This window comes from Pisolithus orientalis, assembly GCF_024613125.1.
Source record: "Pisolithus orientalis strain OTSU chromosome Unknown F5J12scaffold_13, whole genome shotgun sequence".
Taxonomy (NCBI): Eukaryota; Fungi; Basidiomycota; class Agaricomycetes; order Boletales; family Pisolithaceae; genus Pisolithus; species Pisolithus orientalis.
In genome coordinates, this window is record NW_026260794.1 from 878,667 (window position 1) to 894,232 (window position 15,566).

At 50.3% G+C, this 15,566-nt stretch overlaps 7 protein-coding genes across 7 annotated transcripts; 5 read left to right on the forward strand and 2 right to left on the reverse strand.

Moving 5' to 3' along the window:
- Positions 1-1,083: 1,083 nt before the first annotated feature.
- F5J12DRAFT_696285 (chorismate mutase) lies at positions 1,084-1,499 on the reverse strand (the record flags this gene model as incomplete). The annotated part of the gene is made up of 2 exons (XM_051740441.1): positions 1,084-1,273; positions 1,327-1,499. Coding segments are annotated over 2 exons (363 nt in total), but the record flags the coding sequence as incomplete, so codon positions are not given.
- A 303-nt stretch (positions 1,500-1,802) lies between these two features.
- Positions 1,803-3,530, forward strand: F5J12DRAFT_90127 (uncharacterized protein). The gene is made up of 6 exons (XM_051748203.1): position 1,803; positions 1,863-2,463; positions 2,510-2,550; positions 2,601-2,692; positions 2,744-2,818; positions 2,874-3,530. Exons 2-6 carry the CDS (start codon positions 2,080-2,082, stop codon positions 3,389-3,391), a joined length of 1,110 nt encoding a protein of 369 aa, XP_051600349.1. The 5' UTR covers position 1,803; positions 1,863-2,079; the 3' UTR covers positions 3,392-3,530.
- On the forward strand, positions 3,305-5,415 carry F5J12DRAFT_90136 (uncharacterized protein). The gene is made up of 2 exons (XM_051748206.1): positions 3,305-4,404; positions 4,458-5,415. Exons 1-2 carry the CDS (start codon positions 3,669-3,671, stop codon positions 5,339-5,341), a joined length of 1,620 nt encoding a protein of 539 aa, XP_051600350.1. The 5' UTR covers positions 3,305-3,668; the 3' UTR covers positions 5,342-5,415.
- A 457-nt stretch (positions 5,416-5,872) lies between these two features.
- F5J12DRAFT_830516 (NADP-dependent oxidoreductase domain-containing protein) lies at positions 5,873-7,694 on the forward strand. Its single transcript, XM_051745706.1, has 8 exons — positions 5,873-6,024; positions 6,106-6,334; positions 6,393-6,526; positions 6,600-6,674; positions 6,734-6,842; positions 6,899-7,036; positions 7,097-7,184; positions 7,255-7,694. The coding sequence occupies exons 1-8, from the start codon at positions 5,926-5,928 to the stop codon at positions 7,349-7,351; spliced, it is 969 nt and encodes a 322-aa protein (XP_051600351.1). The 5' UTR covers positions 5,873-5,925; the 3' UTR covers positions 7,352-7,694.
- Positions 7,695-8,182: 488 nt separating this feature from the next.
- On the forward strand, positions 8,183-9,850 carry F5J12DRAFT_720592 (aldolase; the record flags this gene model as incomplete). Its single annotated transcript, XM_051741248.1, has 7 exons — positions 8,183-8,452; positions 8,514-8,665; positions 8,721-8,884; positions 8,947-9,085; positions 9,138-9,156; positions 9,212-9,364; positions 9,461-9,850. The coding sequence occupies 7 exons, from the start codon at positions 8,183-8,185 to the stop codon at positions 9,848-9,850; spliced, it is 1,287 nt and encodes a 428-aa protein (XP_051600352.1).
- A 1,295-nt stretch (positions 9,851-11,145) lies between these two features.
- Positions 11,146-13,309, forward strand: F5J12DRAFT_830540 (uncharacterized protein). Its single transcript, XM_051745707.1, has 7 exons — positions 11,146-11,209; positions 11,266-11,412; positions 11,468-11,882; positions 11,939-12,078; positions 12,140-12,777; positions 12,834-12,944; positions 13,026-13,309. The coding sequence occupies exons 2-7, from the start codon at positions 11,295-11,297 to the stop codon at positions 13,149-13,151; spliced, it is 1,548 nt and encodes a 515-aa protein (XP_051600353.1). The 5' UTR covers positions 11,146-11,209; positions 11,266-11,294; the 3' UTR covers positions 13,152-13,309.
- An 814-nt stretch (positions 13,310-14,123) lies between these two features.
- Positions 14,124-15,165, reverse strand: F5J12DRAFT_90213 (uncharacterized protein). Its single transcript, XM_051748251.1, has 2 exons — positions 14,868-15,165; positions 14,124-14,817 (listed from the first exon to the last, which is right to left on the reverse strand). The coding sequence occupies exons 1-2, from the start codon at positions 14,934-14,936 to the stop codon at positions 14,161-14,163; spliced, it is 726 nt and encodes a 241-aa protein (XP_051600354.1). The 5' UTR covers positions 14,937-15,165; the 3' UTR covers positions 14,124-14,160.
- Between the last annotated feature and the right edge of the window lie 401 nt (positions 15,166-15,566).

Here is a 15,566-nt window from a genome sequence, read left to right on the forward strand (position 1 = left end):
TCTCTTGGTGCAAACTTAGCCAATATTGGGTGAAATCAAGCCTGTTCTGCTTCAACTGCTTCTAAGTCAACTGAGCCAGCCTCACCATGCCTCCTGTGCTCTCAAAGATTGTATGCCTTGCAAAAAGATGGAATCCATCCTTCTCCAAGCAGCCTCTCGTTCTCTGGTACATTGAACTCCTTTTCAAACTTGGCTCGCTTTTCTCGAAGCATGGGCCCTGACACTGTCTCACCCCTGTTCTCCATATGGTAAACCCAAAGAATGAGGGCTCACTCTACATCTGGTCTGGTTACAATACAAGGGCGCTTTGAAGACAGTGCATTAGGATTGTGGTTAATACGAGCTTCTAATGTCTGTCAGCCATGGAGTTTACATGATAGAGTAGCTTGTGTGAAGATGAGAGCCCCTGACTTCAGGGTTTGAAAGTGCTCAACAACTTGCTTTTGTGGAAGAGCTGGGTGAGCATCAACATAAGCAAAGACAATCATCCAGTCACTGAGAGTGAGGTTTGACCATGTGGTGGACTGTGCCAGCTGAGCAGAAGTAGCAGGGCTTGGAGCAGCATCCAGTGCCTTTCTCGGCTTCTTCACAGGTTGGTTGTCCTGGTGGGGATTGTGGGCTCTTGGTTTGCACTTCTCAGAAGGCATCATTGATGTTAGTAATTACTGTAACCTTAACCTCAGATTGCATTCATTAAGTATCTGATTGCAGGACAATGTGTTGTTGGACAATGAGCTGTCCCATCCTGCCAAATTGGATATATCATAATGTATATTTCTCACACTGTTCCAATACAGTATACATTATCCAAAATTTTCCAGATTCCCTGCTGCCCACAATGGGACTGACGAAAAGTCAATACAATATGAGAATTATACATTACAACCTCTTGCATTATGAGCAAGTCAACTGTAGCTTAGAATTTCCGACGCGTCTGGCTTACTCGACCTAACCGTGCAACACCAACGTTGGAATATTGTTGCCCAATCGACGGGGCTCAACATGAATCGTCGTCATAGGCGTTGAACTTTGCATACGAGATCAATCGAAGTTCCGAATACGCGTAGACATTAGTAAAAGACTCACGATACACTCCTCAAACGGCACGCTAGAGTTGATGATGCCCTCGAAGACCATCTTTGCCACTATTTGAGGCAAGTGAACGGAAGGCGCAGCATCAATAGCATCTTGGATAACCTGCTGACTTCGGGAGGGGTCGTTTACGCTTTCTTCTGTGGCCTTGAAGCGAGCGGCTTCCCGGACGTACGCAGACCTACGAGGAGCGGTTGGACGTCGTCGAAACGTAGCCGGTCCTTTATCGCGTACCTCTCAGACAACAGTTGCAGTAGTTGTGAGTCTATCGTGTCCAACTCGTCCCGCACCTGATCGAGAGTCGAGCAACACGTTGTACCGTTTGGATACGTGATCGTTGGTTCACCCCATGGAATGGTCCTGTTGTCCTGCGATATGGGCAGGTCTGGCAGGGGGTAATAGTAACATGAAGCTGCAGACGTGGCACGGACAACGACGAGCCAGAGCTGGAGTGCACTGAGCAGGCAGAACGCGTAAAATGTGGTTGCCATCCGAGGACCACTCCCGAATAATTGATTAAAACTTATACCGCATCAACTATTATCGCCTAAGAGCTTTGCCTATACCTTACAGCATGTTCAATTGCGTCTTGGCAACATGTTGTATCGCAGGTACCTCCTCTCCGCTACGACGTGTCGCTGAGACGCGCCTCGATGGGACGACGCAATAGTCCAGAAGGTAAACAACCTCCCTCAACCTCCCGGGATAGAGGTAAGTAGAATTATCCAAATCTTAACCAGCGAAGCACCAGCTCATCGATCATCATCAAGACATGGAATTCCGGGTTTTCCCTGAACAGTGTCGTGTCTATGAAGCAATAGTAGCTTGCCGCGTTGCATGATCAGTACTACGGCATGCAGGCCTCCTGATTCAAGCTTATTGACACATGGACACCCGTGATTGGGAATTGCTGGCCTAAAGGCAAGGGACAGAACCGATGTGTAGGTTAACTTCGGCTCCCTGGTTTTTCATCCTTCGAGTGGTATCATGATTTCTAACCAGCGCCTGTCCGCGATGACGACGAAGGTTCGTCTGCGGCAGATTATATCTTACGTGCGGCTCCCATACAGCGTTCCCACATCACTGCGTTGGCTCTCCCTTGCTTCCCCCTCTGGTCCTGCGAGTTGTTCTCTCCTCATCAAACACTATTCTACCTCCTTCCATACTTCGGCAACTCTCTCAAGTTCCAGGGTCCGGAAAGCCCAGCTGGGACCAGACATCGTTCTGAACGAGGACTTCGCTCTTCCAGTTAATGCTGATCTTTATGCGCCATTACCAGAAGAGCTAGAATTTCTTAAAGCTACGACCGGCATCGAGGACGAAGAAGCGTTGAAAGCGCACGTCCTGACGGTGCAGCAGCAGGCGTACAAGGTGGTTTAGTCCACCATATTTCTTCGTGAGACTGACCCTTATGGAGGTGGCACCATATCCTTGCATCTACACTTATTGTTTCGTCAAGTTCGCGACTTTGTCCCGTTCTGTTGTCGATGCGCTCACACACATATCAGAACCCCATCGACAATGCAATCCGTTTACCAAGACATCCTCAAGATTGGTCGCGAATGCGAGAATGCAGTACTCTTAGACGTAGGAAGTGGTAGTGAGCAGTGTCTCTTTGCAACTAGGTAACAGCCCCTAACATAGCAAGCAGTGGGGCCTGACTGTAGGAAATTCGCATTGGATGGATTTCCAGCAAAGAACATAGTTGCAACAGATCTCGTCGAAGGCAGGGTCAAATCAATGCCCTAAATTTTGCATTCACGAAGCTGCCTCATCAACAGAATTTCTCGATCTTGGCCATGTCCTATTCAAGACTACCAAGGAAACATTCCCCGCAAATTTCGTAGCAGGAGATGCGTTTAATCCTGCCTTTCTCTCGATCGCGCAACCAGCTCGAGGGGCGGTGCAAACGCCCCGGCCAGACCTAACAACGTTGACATCACTCAATCCACTCCATGGACACTGTTCAGTTATCAATGCAACTGGCTTCTTCCACCTATTCAATGAAGAGCAACAGGTACACTTGGCTCGCGCTGTTGCGGGCTTACTGTCTCCCGAACCTGGTTCCCTTATTTGTGGCTTAGACTTTGCGGCGAAAGAAAAAGGATTGGTTGAATTTGACATCGACGGAATCAAAAAGTACCGTCTTTTGTCCCATTCCCCAGAAAGTTGGATGAAATTGTGGTACGAAAACGTCTTCTCTGAGAGGGGAGAGGTGGAGGTTCAAGCAAATTATACGGAAATAGAGGTCCTGGGGAAACCAATTCCGTGTTTGCTTTGGTACGTCAGGAGGCTCTAGACAGAATATCCAGGATATGTACAATAGTACCCTAGTTCCTGAGGAACGTGACCACCTTGGCAGTCTGGAAATTTATTGATCTCCCTGTCACAAGCCAAGGCCGAACACTGCTAGCGCTGCGGTGAGGAGTGTCCGTGTGGTGCACAGCCTAACCAATTCTATCCCACAGCTCGCTGCGACGTTTACTTGCCACCTACGGAAAAAATGAATTCACTTTCGGCGTAGGGGACGCCGGCCACTCGTATTTTCTTCGAATGTAAGTTACCCTGCAATCGACATGTCCTCCCCAGTCATTCCCTCGACCGCTGGCATCAGCTCCCAAACTCAGGCCCACGTTTCCTCAACAACAACCCTCTCTTCGGGAGCGATCGCGGGTATCGTGATAGGGTCATCCTTCGCGTTCGCCATCCTCGTATGTTTCGCCATCTTCCTCGTGCGGCGGCGGCAACTACGCCGTGCTGGCTTCGAGAGAGTGGACAACCCTCGTCAGCTCCATGGATTACGTGCATATTCCGGAGACCTTGGTCACACCGGTGTTTGTAGAGCCATTGGGGATGCTGAGCGGTTTGGGAAGCACGGGCAACAGTCTTTTGGGTCGATAGAGCCGCTGCTGAGTCGTGGCACTGGTCAGCGCCAACAGCCCTACCCTTCGCCGCGAGCTCAGTCATTTAGCTCCACTTTTCGGCCGGTAGGCGAGCATTTGGATCCTGCGCTGTTCGGCGACGAGCGGGATGTATTTGATCCGTATGCAGAGATCGACGGGCCTGTTATACGCGCTGAGGTGGCTGGTCGTAGTAATATCGTTGTTCCCAGCGCTCCTCCTACGGTCCATTGGGAACCATTTCGTAGGAGCTATTCTTCGCACTCCAGGCCGGCAAGCGGTGATCAAACGGATCATGGAATGGAAATAGTGGATAGGACAGCTGCCGATACCATGTCTCACAAACCACTCTTTATCAACCGGACACTCAGAACCCACTCAGATGTACCGTTGTCGTCTACTCGGGCTTTCGGTATGCATACCGACGTGGAAATGGCATTATCATTTCACTCAACTTACTTTCAGATCACGCGATGCAGACGAGGTCGGCTGTTAATGCGGACTCTTCTGTTCCCGGAAATCATCCAGCACGCTCCTCAATTCAAAATACCCAAAGTAGTCGTGGATCTGGCTCAGAAAGAAAGGAATCCAGCGTACCCGTAGAGCTAATAAATACCCAGTCACCTACGCGCCTCGAAACGCCTCCGAAAGAGGCTATTTCCACGGAAGCAACGGCGCGGTCTCCCAGCAACCGATATCCACCTCGCAAGCGCACCGCGTCCCCAGCTGTTCTTCCGCCAGTTGCAGAGACACCTGATCTGTCGCAAATACTTGACCTGGTGGATTCTAGACCGCTTACAGATTCTGAATCACGTCGTGACAGTCTCCGCGAGCGTAGCTCCTCGACATTCGTTAATCTGTCTCACGATACGACCTCCCGCCCGTCCTCTGTAGCAATCGACGAAAACCAGCCCATACCCCTGCTCGCATCCACGTCATTTGGGAAAGGAACCCCGACGTCCTCACTTTCATCTAATGTTGGCTGGAATACCAATTCGAGCTCGTCGCGGTACCCCTCCATCGCATTTTCGAGTGTCGGGCAGTGTTCAGGATCTATCCCACACTCCGGTGGATATACTGATTGGCACCATCCTCCTACTGGTCTGGCCGGTCTCAAAGACCTTCAGATGGAACCGCTACGTAATCCGCACTCTCCCGTGGAGGGCTCTGCGCCGCCGCTCCCGGCACCGTCCGTTGCTACGTCAGCTCCTGGTGCGCCGGATACATTGGAAAGGGGTGACACAGATAAGCGTGCACATCTCCGCCAGGGTACATCAAGCTCGGTTCCCGAGATACGAAGACGCTCCGTATCACAGGGTGGTATTGTGCACATTGATGTTGCGTTATGAAGATACCAACCATGGAAGGACTCATCCGTGAGTTATGCTGTATTTAGAATCTTTCCTCACTCCCATGGACTCATGTAATTTGAGACGCACATATTTCACATGACCGCGATAAGATTATAATGTTAGTTTCTTTGTATTTTTCGACGAATCATGGACTTGTGATGGACTTACGGACTATGTCATGACGTGGGTAGTCAAGCAGTTGTCCACTGGGCAAGTTCCCTATCGTAAATATAAATAGTATCGCACCACACGAGACAAACCTCTTCCTCGATTTTCCGGAATTCATCCGTGGAAAGACTGTTACATGTTCCATTACACTACTGGGGTGTACGTCTTTGTTGAAGGTGTTTACTTCATCTCCAGGGTTCCCTGCAGCTGATCGGCCCACATTCATCATACGCTGATACGGTGCTTGCTCGGGAAGGTGGGGTGCGGATTGGTGTCGCTGACGTCACAGGTATTAGCCGGGCCGGCGGCGGGCCGCTGAGAAGCAATTATTTATCACCCCCAGACCCCGTTTTCCCCCCCACCGATCAAATCTACTGTCTCCTAACCACCTAACGCATTCCATTCTAACTTCGATGTCTTTTGGAAAGGTTATCACTCTCAACACCGGCCGCAAAATTCCTCAGGTCGGTTTCGGAACGTGGCTCTCGAAACCAAATGAAGTCGGGAACGCCGTACGTACTTGTTTATAGCTGCCAACTTGACGCTAGGGGACAAAGCTTAAAGACTGTACTACCACAATGGTATAATCACAGGTCGAAATCGCAGTTCGCTCTGGCTACCGTCATCTGGACCTCGCCAGAGTTTACGGGAACCAGGATGAAATCGGTCGGGCTCTGAAGAAAGTGATTCCCTCCGTCGTTAGCCGCGAGGATCTCTTTATCACTTCCAAACTTTGGAACTCGGCACACCAGCCCAACCAAGTCGAGGCTGCTCTCGATGAAACACTTCAACAGCTTGGCGTCGACTACCTCGACCTTTACTGTGCGTCGCTGTTCACATGCGTGCTAGATAACGTTGACATCGCTGCTCGTTAATCTAGTGGTTCACTGGCCGGTCGCTTTCGAACCCGGCCGTGGTCTCTTCCCTACCGAAGGGGATATGGCACGTCTGGATATGGAGACTTCTCTCGTTGACACCTGGAATGCCATGATCAAACTCGTGGACACTGGCAAGGTGCGGCAACATTCAAACAACCTCGAACCACCGGCCACCATTCTAATGACGCTCCGTTCCCTTTACATAACAGGTCAAGAATATTGGCGTCTCGAACTTCACAATCCCGCAATTGCAAGGTATCATTGACACTACTGGTGTTGTTCCTGTAAGCGCGTTTTATTTCTTCGCAGCCAGTATTTGTAATGATGACACTGGAAAATACAGGCGGTGAACCAGATCGAGGCCCACCCACACCTACTTCAAGACGATCTCGTAGCGTATTGCAAAGAAAAGAATATTCACCTGACCGCCTACAGCCCGCTAGGAAACAATCGTACGTACTTGTTGAATTCTCAGGAAATGTGGCGCATGTTGGTTATCGGTTGTTAGTGATTGGCCTCCCACTGCTGACGGAGCACCCAATCGTGAAAGAGGTAGCCGAAAAGCTGGATGCCACTCCCGCTCAGGTTCTAATTGCCTGGTGTGTTTACCGGGGGTATTCTGTCATCCCAAAGAGTGTTCACGAGGGTTCGTTGGGAACCTATACCGATGTGGAAGCAAGTGGTGCTGACTCTGGTTTTTTACAGAAGCGCATCGTCTCGAATTTCCACCAAGTTAAGTTAGACAAGGAAGATTACGAAAAGATCACTTCGATTGGGGTGAAAGACCATAAGAGGTCAGTTTTCCCTACCGCTTTCTAGTGACAGCGATCTTAAGTAGCACTCTGGGTACTTTTTCGCAAACAGGTTTAACATCCCCATTACATACAGTCCGAAGTGGGACATTAATGTTTTCGATGAACCGATAGAGAAGACGGCGACCCACGAAGTCAAAATCGTGTAGAGGACCAAGGGTTAGTCGAATAGAGCAAGTACTTCAAAGTCTGGAGGTTGTTGTGGAATGTGTGCATATGGGCTCCTCAGGGTCCTTGTACTTTATTTAGGAACGCGATGTGAGCCAATACGAAAGCCTCGTTGAGTATGTACGTACTTGAGTGACTATGGTTAGTTCCGTACCCTTCCACTGTGGTATGAGTTGAAATGTTTCAGGAACACTGCATCAGGGTGTAACATTCACGAAACGATTCAAATTCAACCTTCGTCGAGTGGAAGCCTGTAACATTCACGAAACGATTCAAATTCAACCTTCGTCGAGTGGAAGCCTGTAACATTCACGAAACGATTCAAATTCAACCTTCGTCGAGTGGAAGCCAGTCAAGGAGTAGGATATTACACGACGCAATGTTGACAGGGGGTGACAAGCACTGATATAGGGGTCTTTCAGATCTAAACCTTCCCCAGCCACGGAAGTTTTTGGACACGCCACTAGCCAAGACGGTACGACAGAGCACGAATAAAAACTATGACACCACTAAGTAGCCTGGAGCCAACTGTCCTTGATAACGGTATGATCTGTGGGTTCGCCTATAGCTTTCTAGGAGAGATGCCAGCGTATTCCTCAACTGATATCATGCAACACAGTTGATGGAAGCTCGGCTGTGACATGTGTGTCAAGCGGCGCTTGCATGGCAGTCAGCTGATTCCCGGCCTTGACATACAGTAGTCTGGTGACCAGACTCGTCTACGGGGCAAACCCCTGACGAGATCCAGCCGCCTACCGGCCCTGATTTGAGTGACAACGAGCAGGTCAGACTTTCGTCGATTGTGCACCACCATGTCTGATACCAGCTTGCTCACGCAACTCATCTCGGTCCGCCATGACTTGACTCTGGATGTGGACTCGATGAACGATCAAGCAGTGGCCGAACTGAAGGCGAAGGGGTATACCTTCCATGATATGACCTCCAACCAAGCCATCGTGTTTGGCCAACTCACGGATGAGCGACAATGGGCCGGCCTTTCTGCCGAAATCAAGCAGTTCATAGGTCGCCATAGTTTAAACCTGCGTGAAGACGGTGACGTTTTAAGAGTCATTAACCTTGCGGTTAGTTTTCATATAATATGCTAGATATATTTCCGATTCATTGCCTCGACTGTCCTTTCAGACGGTCTTGCTGGCCCGGAAGGTGTATTCATATCTTGCACCTACTGGACGTCTCCACGCGCAGATAAGCCCCTCCTTTTCGTTTGATACAGAGAAAATCGTGGAACACGCGAAACAATTAGTACGATTGTTCAAGGACTACGATATACCGAAGTAAGTCTTTTCACAAACATATTGGGTACCCGACCCTTACTTATGCATCTGACAGGGAACGAGTTTGCATCAAGATCCCGAGCACACCAGCGGGACTCTTAGCTTGTAGACAGCTTGAAGGCGAGGGTATACGAACTTTGGCGACTTGCTTGTTTTCCGTCCCTCAAGCTGTGGCTGCACATCAAGCAGGGTGTCTCTACGTAGCGCCCTATTTCAATGGTGAAAGTTTTTTCCCTGTTCGGTTGACGCCGTCAGGTGACCGAGGCGCCTTGGATTTACAGAGCTCCGAGCACATTTTGAGCGTGGCGTCTGGAAGGAATACAATGACACCGTCCACGAACACCCAATGGCACCTGTCATATATTCGATCGTAAAGGCGTTCCAGAAGCTGAACTCGAATACCCTTGTTATGCCTGCTAGGTCTCTACGCCATCGCTTCCTGTGAGAATGAACTTATTTCCCTCATGCTTAGCATCGTCAATTTGAGCGAAGTCAGAATGTCCATATTGTACGGGAAATATTCCTTATGACAAACACTGCATACAGGTCGTTGCCCTCACGAGGCTTTCTCCTAATCACCTCACCATATCTGCTAGAGTGTTGCAGGACATGGCACAACCTGGAACAGCGGTCGCGAACGAGGAATTGGAACAGGTTGTAATGGATGGAGTCAATAGTTCTGGTAAGGGAAACCACAGGGTCTCATCTCAAATCACTGACCCTGAGAACCATGTATTAGTGTTAAGTCGCGATTATCTGGGAACTACACCCGAGAAAACTCTCGGATTCCGCCAGAACAACTGGGCTGACGCTCTCTCCGAAGCCATACAAGCAGATACGGAAACGCAACGCAAGCTAAATGACGCACTGCAAATTTTTGATGACACTGGAACGGAAGACGAAAGCATTTCTCTGCGAAAGGCTTCTCTGATTGTCGGGAAGGATCAGGAAACCCCATCTGAAGAATACATGTACTGTAGATACCGAAGACCAGAAACAAATAGATGCATAATGTGTAAGCAAATGCGCGCCATTTTCCCTCACATGTCCCATTTAGGAAGGGGCAGGCGAGGAGGGAGGCGAGTACGCCAGCCCCCGCCTCCAGAAGTGGGTTTCTCTTGTTGGGATTTTAGTTGTGCTGGGATTACTGATGACGCCGTTGGGCTAGAGGGGGAACTGTCATGAGAGACAGCTTGTTTGTCAGGCCCTCCTTTCGCGGGGTTAGCGCTGTTTAGCAGTTCTGATCCTTTTTGGGTAATGTTAACGAGCGAGCCTTGAGGTGACTTCGGGCAAGGTATGGAGACATCGGAACCGCGTTGAAGGCTCGTTTCCTGCGGCGTTGTAATTTGGGCGAATTTGTTGGGTGAAGACAGAGGGGAGACAAGTGGTTGGTGTTGATGTCGTGGCGACTATGACAATAAGGATCACACATCGACAAGAGATGATTGAAGGTAATCGAAAGGCACTTACATTCCTAAAAGGGTCTGGGCTTCCTGGCCACTTCCCATCCTCTGTCCGTCTGTCCACGCTACCGGTGAATGGGCCGCCAGCATAGACATAGCTTAGCCTGCGTTTCGGCATCGGCGGACGCCGAACCTTGAGGCGGAAGCGCGGTCTCGCGTGCTTGGGTTGAACAGGATCGACGACAGGCGGTGATGTATCTTCAGTGGAAGATATCATAAAACCTTCCGTGAACGAGAGATCTCCATAACTACTCAGTACGTATGCCTGGGACTCATTTTCCGTATCTGGGGATGAAGGCGAGTCGTCTTGGGTTGACGCCAGTGTGACTCTCAGAGACACAGAAACTGGCATCGAGGTAGCGGAACAGGAACCAGCTGGTTCCTGTGCATCTCTCCTATATACCTTTGGCGGAGGGGTAGGCTGCAGGCGGATATTGTTGGCTTGTGTAGAGTATAACAGTGACGGCAGAACTCACTGGCAGAACCTGGGGAGGGACATCCAAAGTATGACCAGGCATTATAAGTGTGGTGTCGACAAGGACGAAGTCGAGATTTCGTTGGGTTCAGAAATCGAAGGGGGATTTATACTGTCCCGCAGTGTGGAACTAGTCCGCAGTAGCCCACAGTGGACTCCTTCTATCGTCCACCTGTGGTCCATTATACCACGTCCCAGGCTGGGTTGTCTTCAGCAGATCCACACCTCTTTCCACCAAAAAAGGGTTTTTGACAACTAACTGATTGTCCCTGGAGTAGCAAGATAAAGCAGTCCTTTCAGACCGGAAGTTCAACCGTGCGTTGTGACTTGGCTGGAAGAGGAACAACCACAGTCGATTGCGGACTGAGGAGTTCCTACGGGGCTCGAATGCCAGGCATTGTTTACTGGCATGGAAACAACAGCCTTGCAGTGTCCCCTCCGCACTCCACAGAACCGGTTAATGGACAACATCGCGGAGCAAATAGTCGCAAACAACGCGTCGCCAATGTCCGTCAGCGTTTAGTCACGTGAACGCGAGGCAGCTCGTGTCCTAGACGAACTCAATGATTGAATGATTATTACCCCGACCAAAGTCATAAGTTTATGGTGGGCCATTATTACGGATTTACATATCGTTCAGCCTCACTTGGTTCACTTTCCAGATGCTGGAGATCACCAGTGACGGACAGTCATGACAGAGGCCATCCAGACAGCACCATATTTACCTGTTGGATCATCTATATCAGAGCTCATTCGTTCCGCAGTCAAATCTCCGCACGCTGAACCTAGGAAAAACATTCATAGTACAGGTGAGATGGCCAACGGTATTCTATCTGAAGCTGACTCGCGTATTCCGCGGTTCAGAAACGTCAGTTGGCTCGAGCGTCTTACAGTCGACGTCTTCCCTTGCAGTGACCGATGCAACTCCCCCCAAATCTATGCTGTCATCTCGATTATTAGACACTTCAACTTCACCCGTATCTTCTACTTATGCGTCCGGTTTTTCATACAGACATCTCTACCGGGGGGCTCTGTCTCTGCCCGACTCTTACCTTTTGCTGGATGGTCTTACATTCTCTGCGAGGCTTCCGGTGAACGTACCGCAGTCTCCTTACGATTCTCCATCAACATCACATTTGTCTGACGCGCTTGCGCGTGATCTTATCCACAATCCCCTCGCTCTCGCACTAGAAAGTATGCGTGGCAGGCCTTCGCTCCGCTTCAAAGGTACTGTGCGCCTTAAAGATATCTGGATGGATGAAGCTGGTGAAGTTCATATGTTTGTTTTTTGGTATCCGTCCAACCCTATTCCGTACCTTCCTTACCACCTGCTAGGGACATACATCCTTTAGCAACGCTCAGCAGAGTGTACTTCGAAAATACCCTCTGCCTATCGCCTCTTTCACCGTTCTCCCGCGGAGGAAGTTGCACGAAACGGACGGAGATAGGGGTGCGCATTGCATTAGGAGACACAGGTATCGGTCTTGTTTCTGTCATCCCGATCTACGCGAATAAACTTTGAACCTTTCCATCCAGATGGCCCCGAAACGACAGAAATCGTCGTTTTTGGCGAGATCACTGACGTCCTTTATCCTTCGCAGCTGGCATCCGCTACGTCTTCTTCGACGACCCCCTCTCCTCCATTGGTGGCCCGTGTGGCTCGCATTACGACCGCTCCACGAGCTCCCCGACCTGATGATCCCACACCGCGTAAACCTCCTGTCCGGTTATTCGGAGGGCTTTCGGTCAGTGCCCTCGGAGCGGGAAAACGAATAAAGCCACTGCCTCGGAGGTACGAAACCAATGGAAAGACTGAAGATCATGACAGGGACGATGCCGTGTGTCGAGCGAGAGAAGTGATGCTGCGTCTTCCCAACTCGACGGCCTTTCCCGGTCGGCGTTCAAAGGGAAAGGACCATAACATGCAAACATCGAAACGGAAGAACAAGGAGGTTGACAAAGGCCTTTTGGGGAATCCTCCTGTCTTCAAAGTACCGGAAGTGCCAAAGAAGGCTAACAAGTCGGAGACTAGGGTGAACATGCTCGGACCTGCACCGCGTGGACGGGCTTTGGTAGGCGAGGTTGGAGAGGAAGCTATAGACGCGAACATCGAAGCAGACTTCGAAGACAGAAGAAGCCAATGTTCCGAGTCGACTGAGGCTGCAAATAAGCTGGTTTGTGCACGTATGCAGGCGGTACAGTTTAAATGGCTCTAAAACAATGGGTACAGATTATCAAAAAGTCAGCTGTGCGACACCTAACTGGAGCTGGCGTCCCACGCGCCCACCCTGAGTTCAAGGAACTTTACGGGTATCTTTATAGAGGGACCGCCTTTGCTTTGGTACGTAGCATCATTTTCTAACAACCCGTGTGTCACACATTCGTTTTCTTGGGCTGAATGTAAGCACCCTCGACTCCCTAGCGCGCCCATATGCAAACCACGCAACTCAGTGAACAGGCTGTGGACACACTAGTTAAAGCTCACACTAGGCTGTATGTGATGCCCGAGGGGCAGGCGGCAGGCGACGTCTTCGGATGCTTTTCGTAGTGTCCTAACGATGGACGAATAAACCTCTCCCTCAACTTTGAGGGACTATCGTGATACGTTTGCTGTCTTCCAGTCCAGAGGACGCTTCCCCTGGACGCCACAGCTCATTCTCTCGCGTGCAAAGCTGAGCAATTATTGCGATTGACTCTAGTACGAGAACACTGATCGCAGCTCGAACTATATGTATATACCAGCAAAGTTCACTCTTGCTTAGCTCCCTAATTTGATGGTGTCGACTCACCTGCAGGTTGCTAACTTCAAGACTTCAAGATCTCTATGCCCAAAGACGGACTAACCTTGTAGGTGCCCACGGGATAGTGGAGCTGTTAAGGGCAATCCATTCGTTGCAAATACATGAACAAGTTCGGCATGGTTCCAGACTCCCGTGGACCTAGTGCGCCTGGCCGGGATAAGGCGTTCACTCGCGTCCTGTCATGGTAACCTACACTACGTAGTGCAGCACTTCGATCTTCACGGACGTTTCATCAACCCATTTGCGAGCCCCTTGTCTTATGTTAGTTCTTAAGGCGGGCTGGAAGACTTCACCCTCCGCGCTTTCGCCTTTTGGTTATCGTGACTTGAAGCTCGGGACGCTTCCCGTGGAGTCACTCGCCAATTGAAAACGCCACATAGCAACAGTGGCATGTAGTAATTGAGGCTTATCAGCTAGATGGTTTGAGTGTCCTCCCTGGCCTCGCCTCAGCAATTTATTGTAATGCAGTTGCGTAACGGCATCATGAAACATTGGAGACGCGTGTTTCACCAACTTGACGAGGGGGACGTAGGTCCTGCAGGTCTCCTCGAGGCGTATGTACACTTCAGTTTCAGAGGCAACGTGTGGAATTCTGGGAACTACGAGGCTACACAAGAAATGGGATTCCTGCAACGTTAAACCCACTGCCGGAAATAACTGTACAGAGATTTAGTAGTGAATAAAATAAGCATACATAGTCCGTTGCAACAAGCATGAGCATAGTGATAAATACTTTTGTTGGTTTGGTATATGCCCTCAGCTTTGACTTCTGCCAGAGAAGGCCTCGGGGCAGATTTCCTGCGCGGCTTCCTTGAAAGCCATGTCGTGCTCGTATTGCTCACGAGTCTGCGTCACTATTACCTGGAGCACTGGCTGCCTGGCCGCGTGCTCCGGTTCCCTCGCCGGGAGGTCATCAAAGGTGCGTCCGCTGATACAACTGAAAGCCTTGAGCACTGAATTCAAGAGTCGCAGAAGTGGGAGACTCGAGCGGGAAGGGATAAGGCTGGGAGGTCTGGGAGAAGTGCTGGCGCTCATGGACGGTGGAGCTGGTCGGAGGATGGTACGAGTTATGACGAGGCTGTCTCGCTCGTGCCCTTCCGTATGACGCGAAGAAGGGGGAGTAGTGCTAGTCCCGTTATCGCTACCGAATGAAGATGATGGTGAGGTTCCATATGAGGCTGTGGTTGGCGTGGTGGACTCGGAAGACGAAGAGCTCATTGAGCTTGAGCCCAAAGCAGAGGACGTCAGAGTGTCAGTTCGAGAGCAAAGCTCGATGGGAACGAAGACTAGTTCATGATCCTCCCAAATACCCCCCACTGCGTCCTCCATTTGCGTACTAGTGCGCAGCAACTTGCTCAACATCTGCCCCATATCCTCATTGCCTGTGATCGCCGCGAAATTCAGAGGCTTTTTCTGCGTAACTGGATCAGTGAATAGCAAGTAGTTGAATGGAAGGTACGTACCGTGCGACGCATGGGATCGAACCTCTGGGCATCCATAGCCACATAACGTGGGGCGCCAGCCACGTCCATTATCAATGAAGATAAGACAGGAGGACACGGATGACTGAGAAGAAGGGGAGGCGATGAGAACGGCCACGCATGCGAAGAGATTTATACATGGCCAATTCGCAGAGGTGATCGTTAGTCGAGTGTGGACGCTTTGATTTCACGCGCTTTAATTTTGCCGAGAACATCCATTGTGTACAGCAAGACCTTTGTCCCCGTGCCATTCTACCACGCGCTTTGATCGAAAGCCTCCGCCCAGAACCGCGTTTAAAAGGGGGCGAATCCATCATGATTTGAAGTGGTCGATCTGAGGGTCCGACGAGATCATAAGTCCCCTTGGGAGCTGGCTTTACCACTGTCATTACGCACACTTTTCATATCGCTGTGCTTGACCAGGTGAGCGTTTGCTTGCAGCTTCCGTGGGTGGGCACGCGCTGATCTCATGTACTTGGCGACCCTAGAGCTTAAAGCACTCACCGCCGATGTGTCAAAATTCCCAAGGTCCTCAAGATCCAGCAGAAGACGGGGATGCCACATTCACCATCAACCGAGCACATAAATGTATGATACGGCGAGAAAAAGGCAGACTCATCATGGTGAGAATTCTCCTGCTTACCTCGCCGTTTGACGCTCATCTCTACAGGTACCATTCGG

Excerpts from the sequence above, each read along its gene's own strand:
- F5J12DRAFT_90127 (XM_051748203.1), top strand. The coding sequence starts at position 2,080 with ATGATTTCTAACCAGCGCCTGTCCGCGATGACGACGAAGGTTCGTCTG. Across the intron at positions 2,551-2,600 it reads TACACTTATTGTTTCGTCAA|AACCCCATCGACAATGCAAT; the intron begins GTTCGCGACTTT and ends CACACATATCAG. Across the intron at positions 2,819-2,873 it reads TGCAACAGATCTCGTCGAAG|AATTTCTCGATCTTGGCCAT; the intron begins GCAGGGTCAAAT and ends CCTCATCAACAG.
- F5J12DRAFT_90136 (XM_051748206.1), top strand. The coding sequence starts at position 3,669 with ATGTCCTCCCCAGTCATTCCCTCGACCGCTGGCATCAGCTCCCAAACT. Across the intron at positions 4,405-4,457 it reads GTCGTCTACTCGGGCTTTCG|ATCACGCGATGCAGACGAGG; the intron begins GTATGCATACCG and ends ACTTACTTTCAG.
- F5J12DRAFT_830516 (XM_051745706.1), top strand. The coding sequence starts at position 5,926 with ATGTCTTTTGGAAAGGTTATCACTCTCAACACCGGCCGCAAAATTCCT. Across the intron at positions 6,335-6,392 it reads CGACTACCTCGACCTTTACT|TGGTTCACTGGCCGGTCGCT; the intron begins GTGCGTCGCTGT and ends TCGTTAATCTAG. Across the intron at positions 7,037-7,096 it reads CCCAAAGAGTGTTCACGAGG|AGCGCATCGTCTCGAATTTC; the intron begins GTTCGTTGGGAA and ends GTTTTTTACAGA.
- F5J12DRAFT_830540 (XM_051745707.1), top strand. The coding sequence starts at position 11,295 with ATGACAGAGGCCATCCAGACAGCACCATATTTACCTGTTGGATCATCT. Across the intron at positions 12,778-12,833 it reads CTGAGGCTGCAAATAAGCTG|ATTATCAAAAAGTCAGCTGT; the intron begins GTTTGTGCACGT and ends CAATGGGTACAG. Across the intron at positions 12,945-13,025 it reads GAGGGACCGCCTTTGCTTTG|CGCGCCCATATGCAAACCAC; the intron begins GTACGTAGCATC and ends TCGACTCCCTAG.
- F5J12DRAFT_90213 (XM_051748251.1), bottom strand. The coding sequence starts at position 14,936 with ATGGACGTGGCTGGCGCCCCACGTTATGTGGCTATGGATGCCCAGAGG. Across the intron at positions 14,818-14,867 it reads TCGATCCCATGCGTCGCACG|AAAAAGCCTCTGAATTTCGC; the intron begins GTACGTACCTTC and ends CCAGTTACGCAG.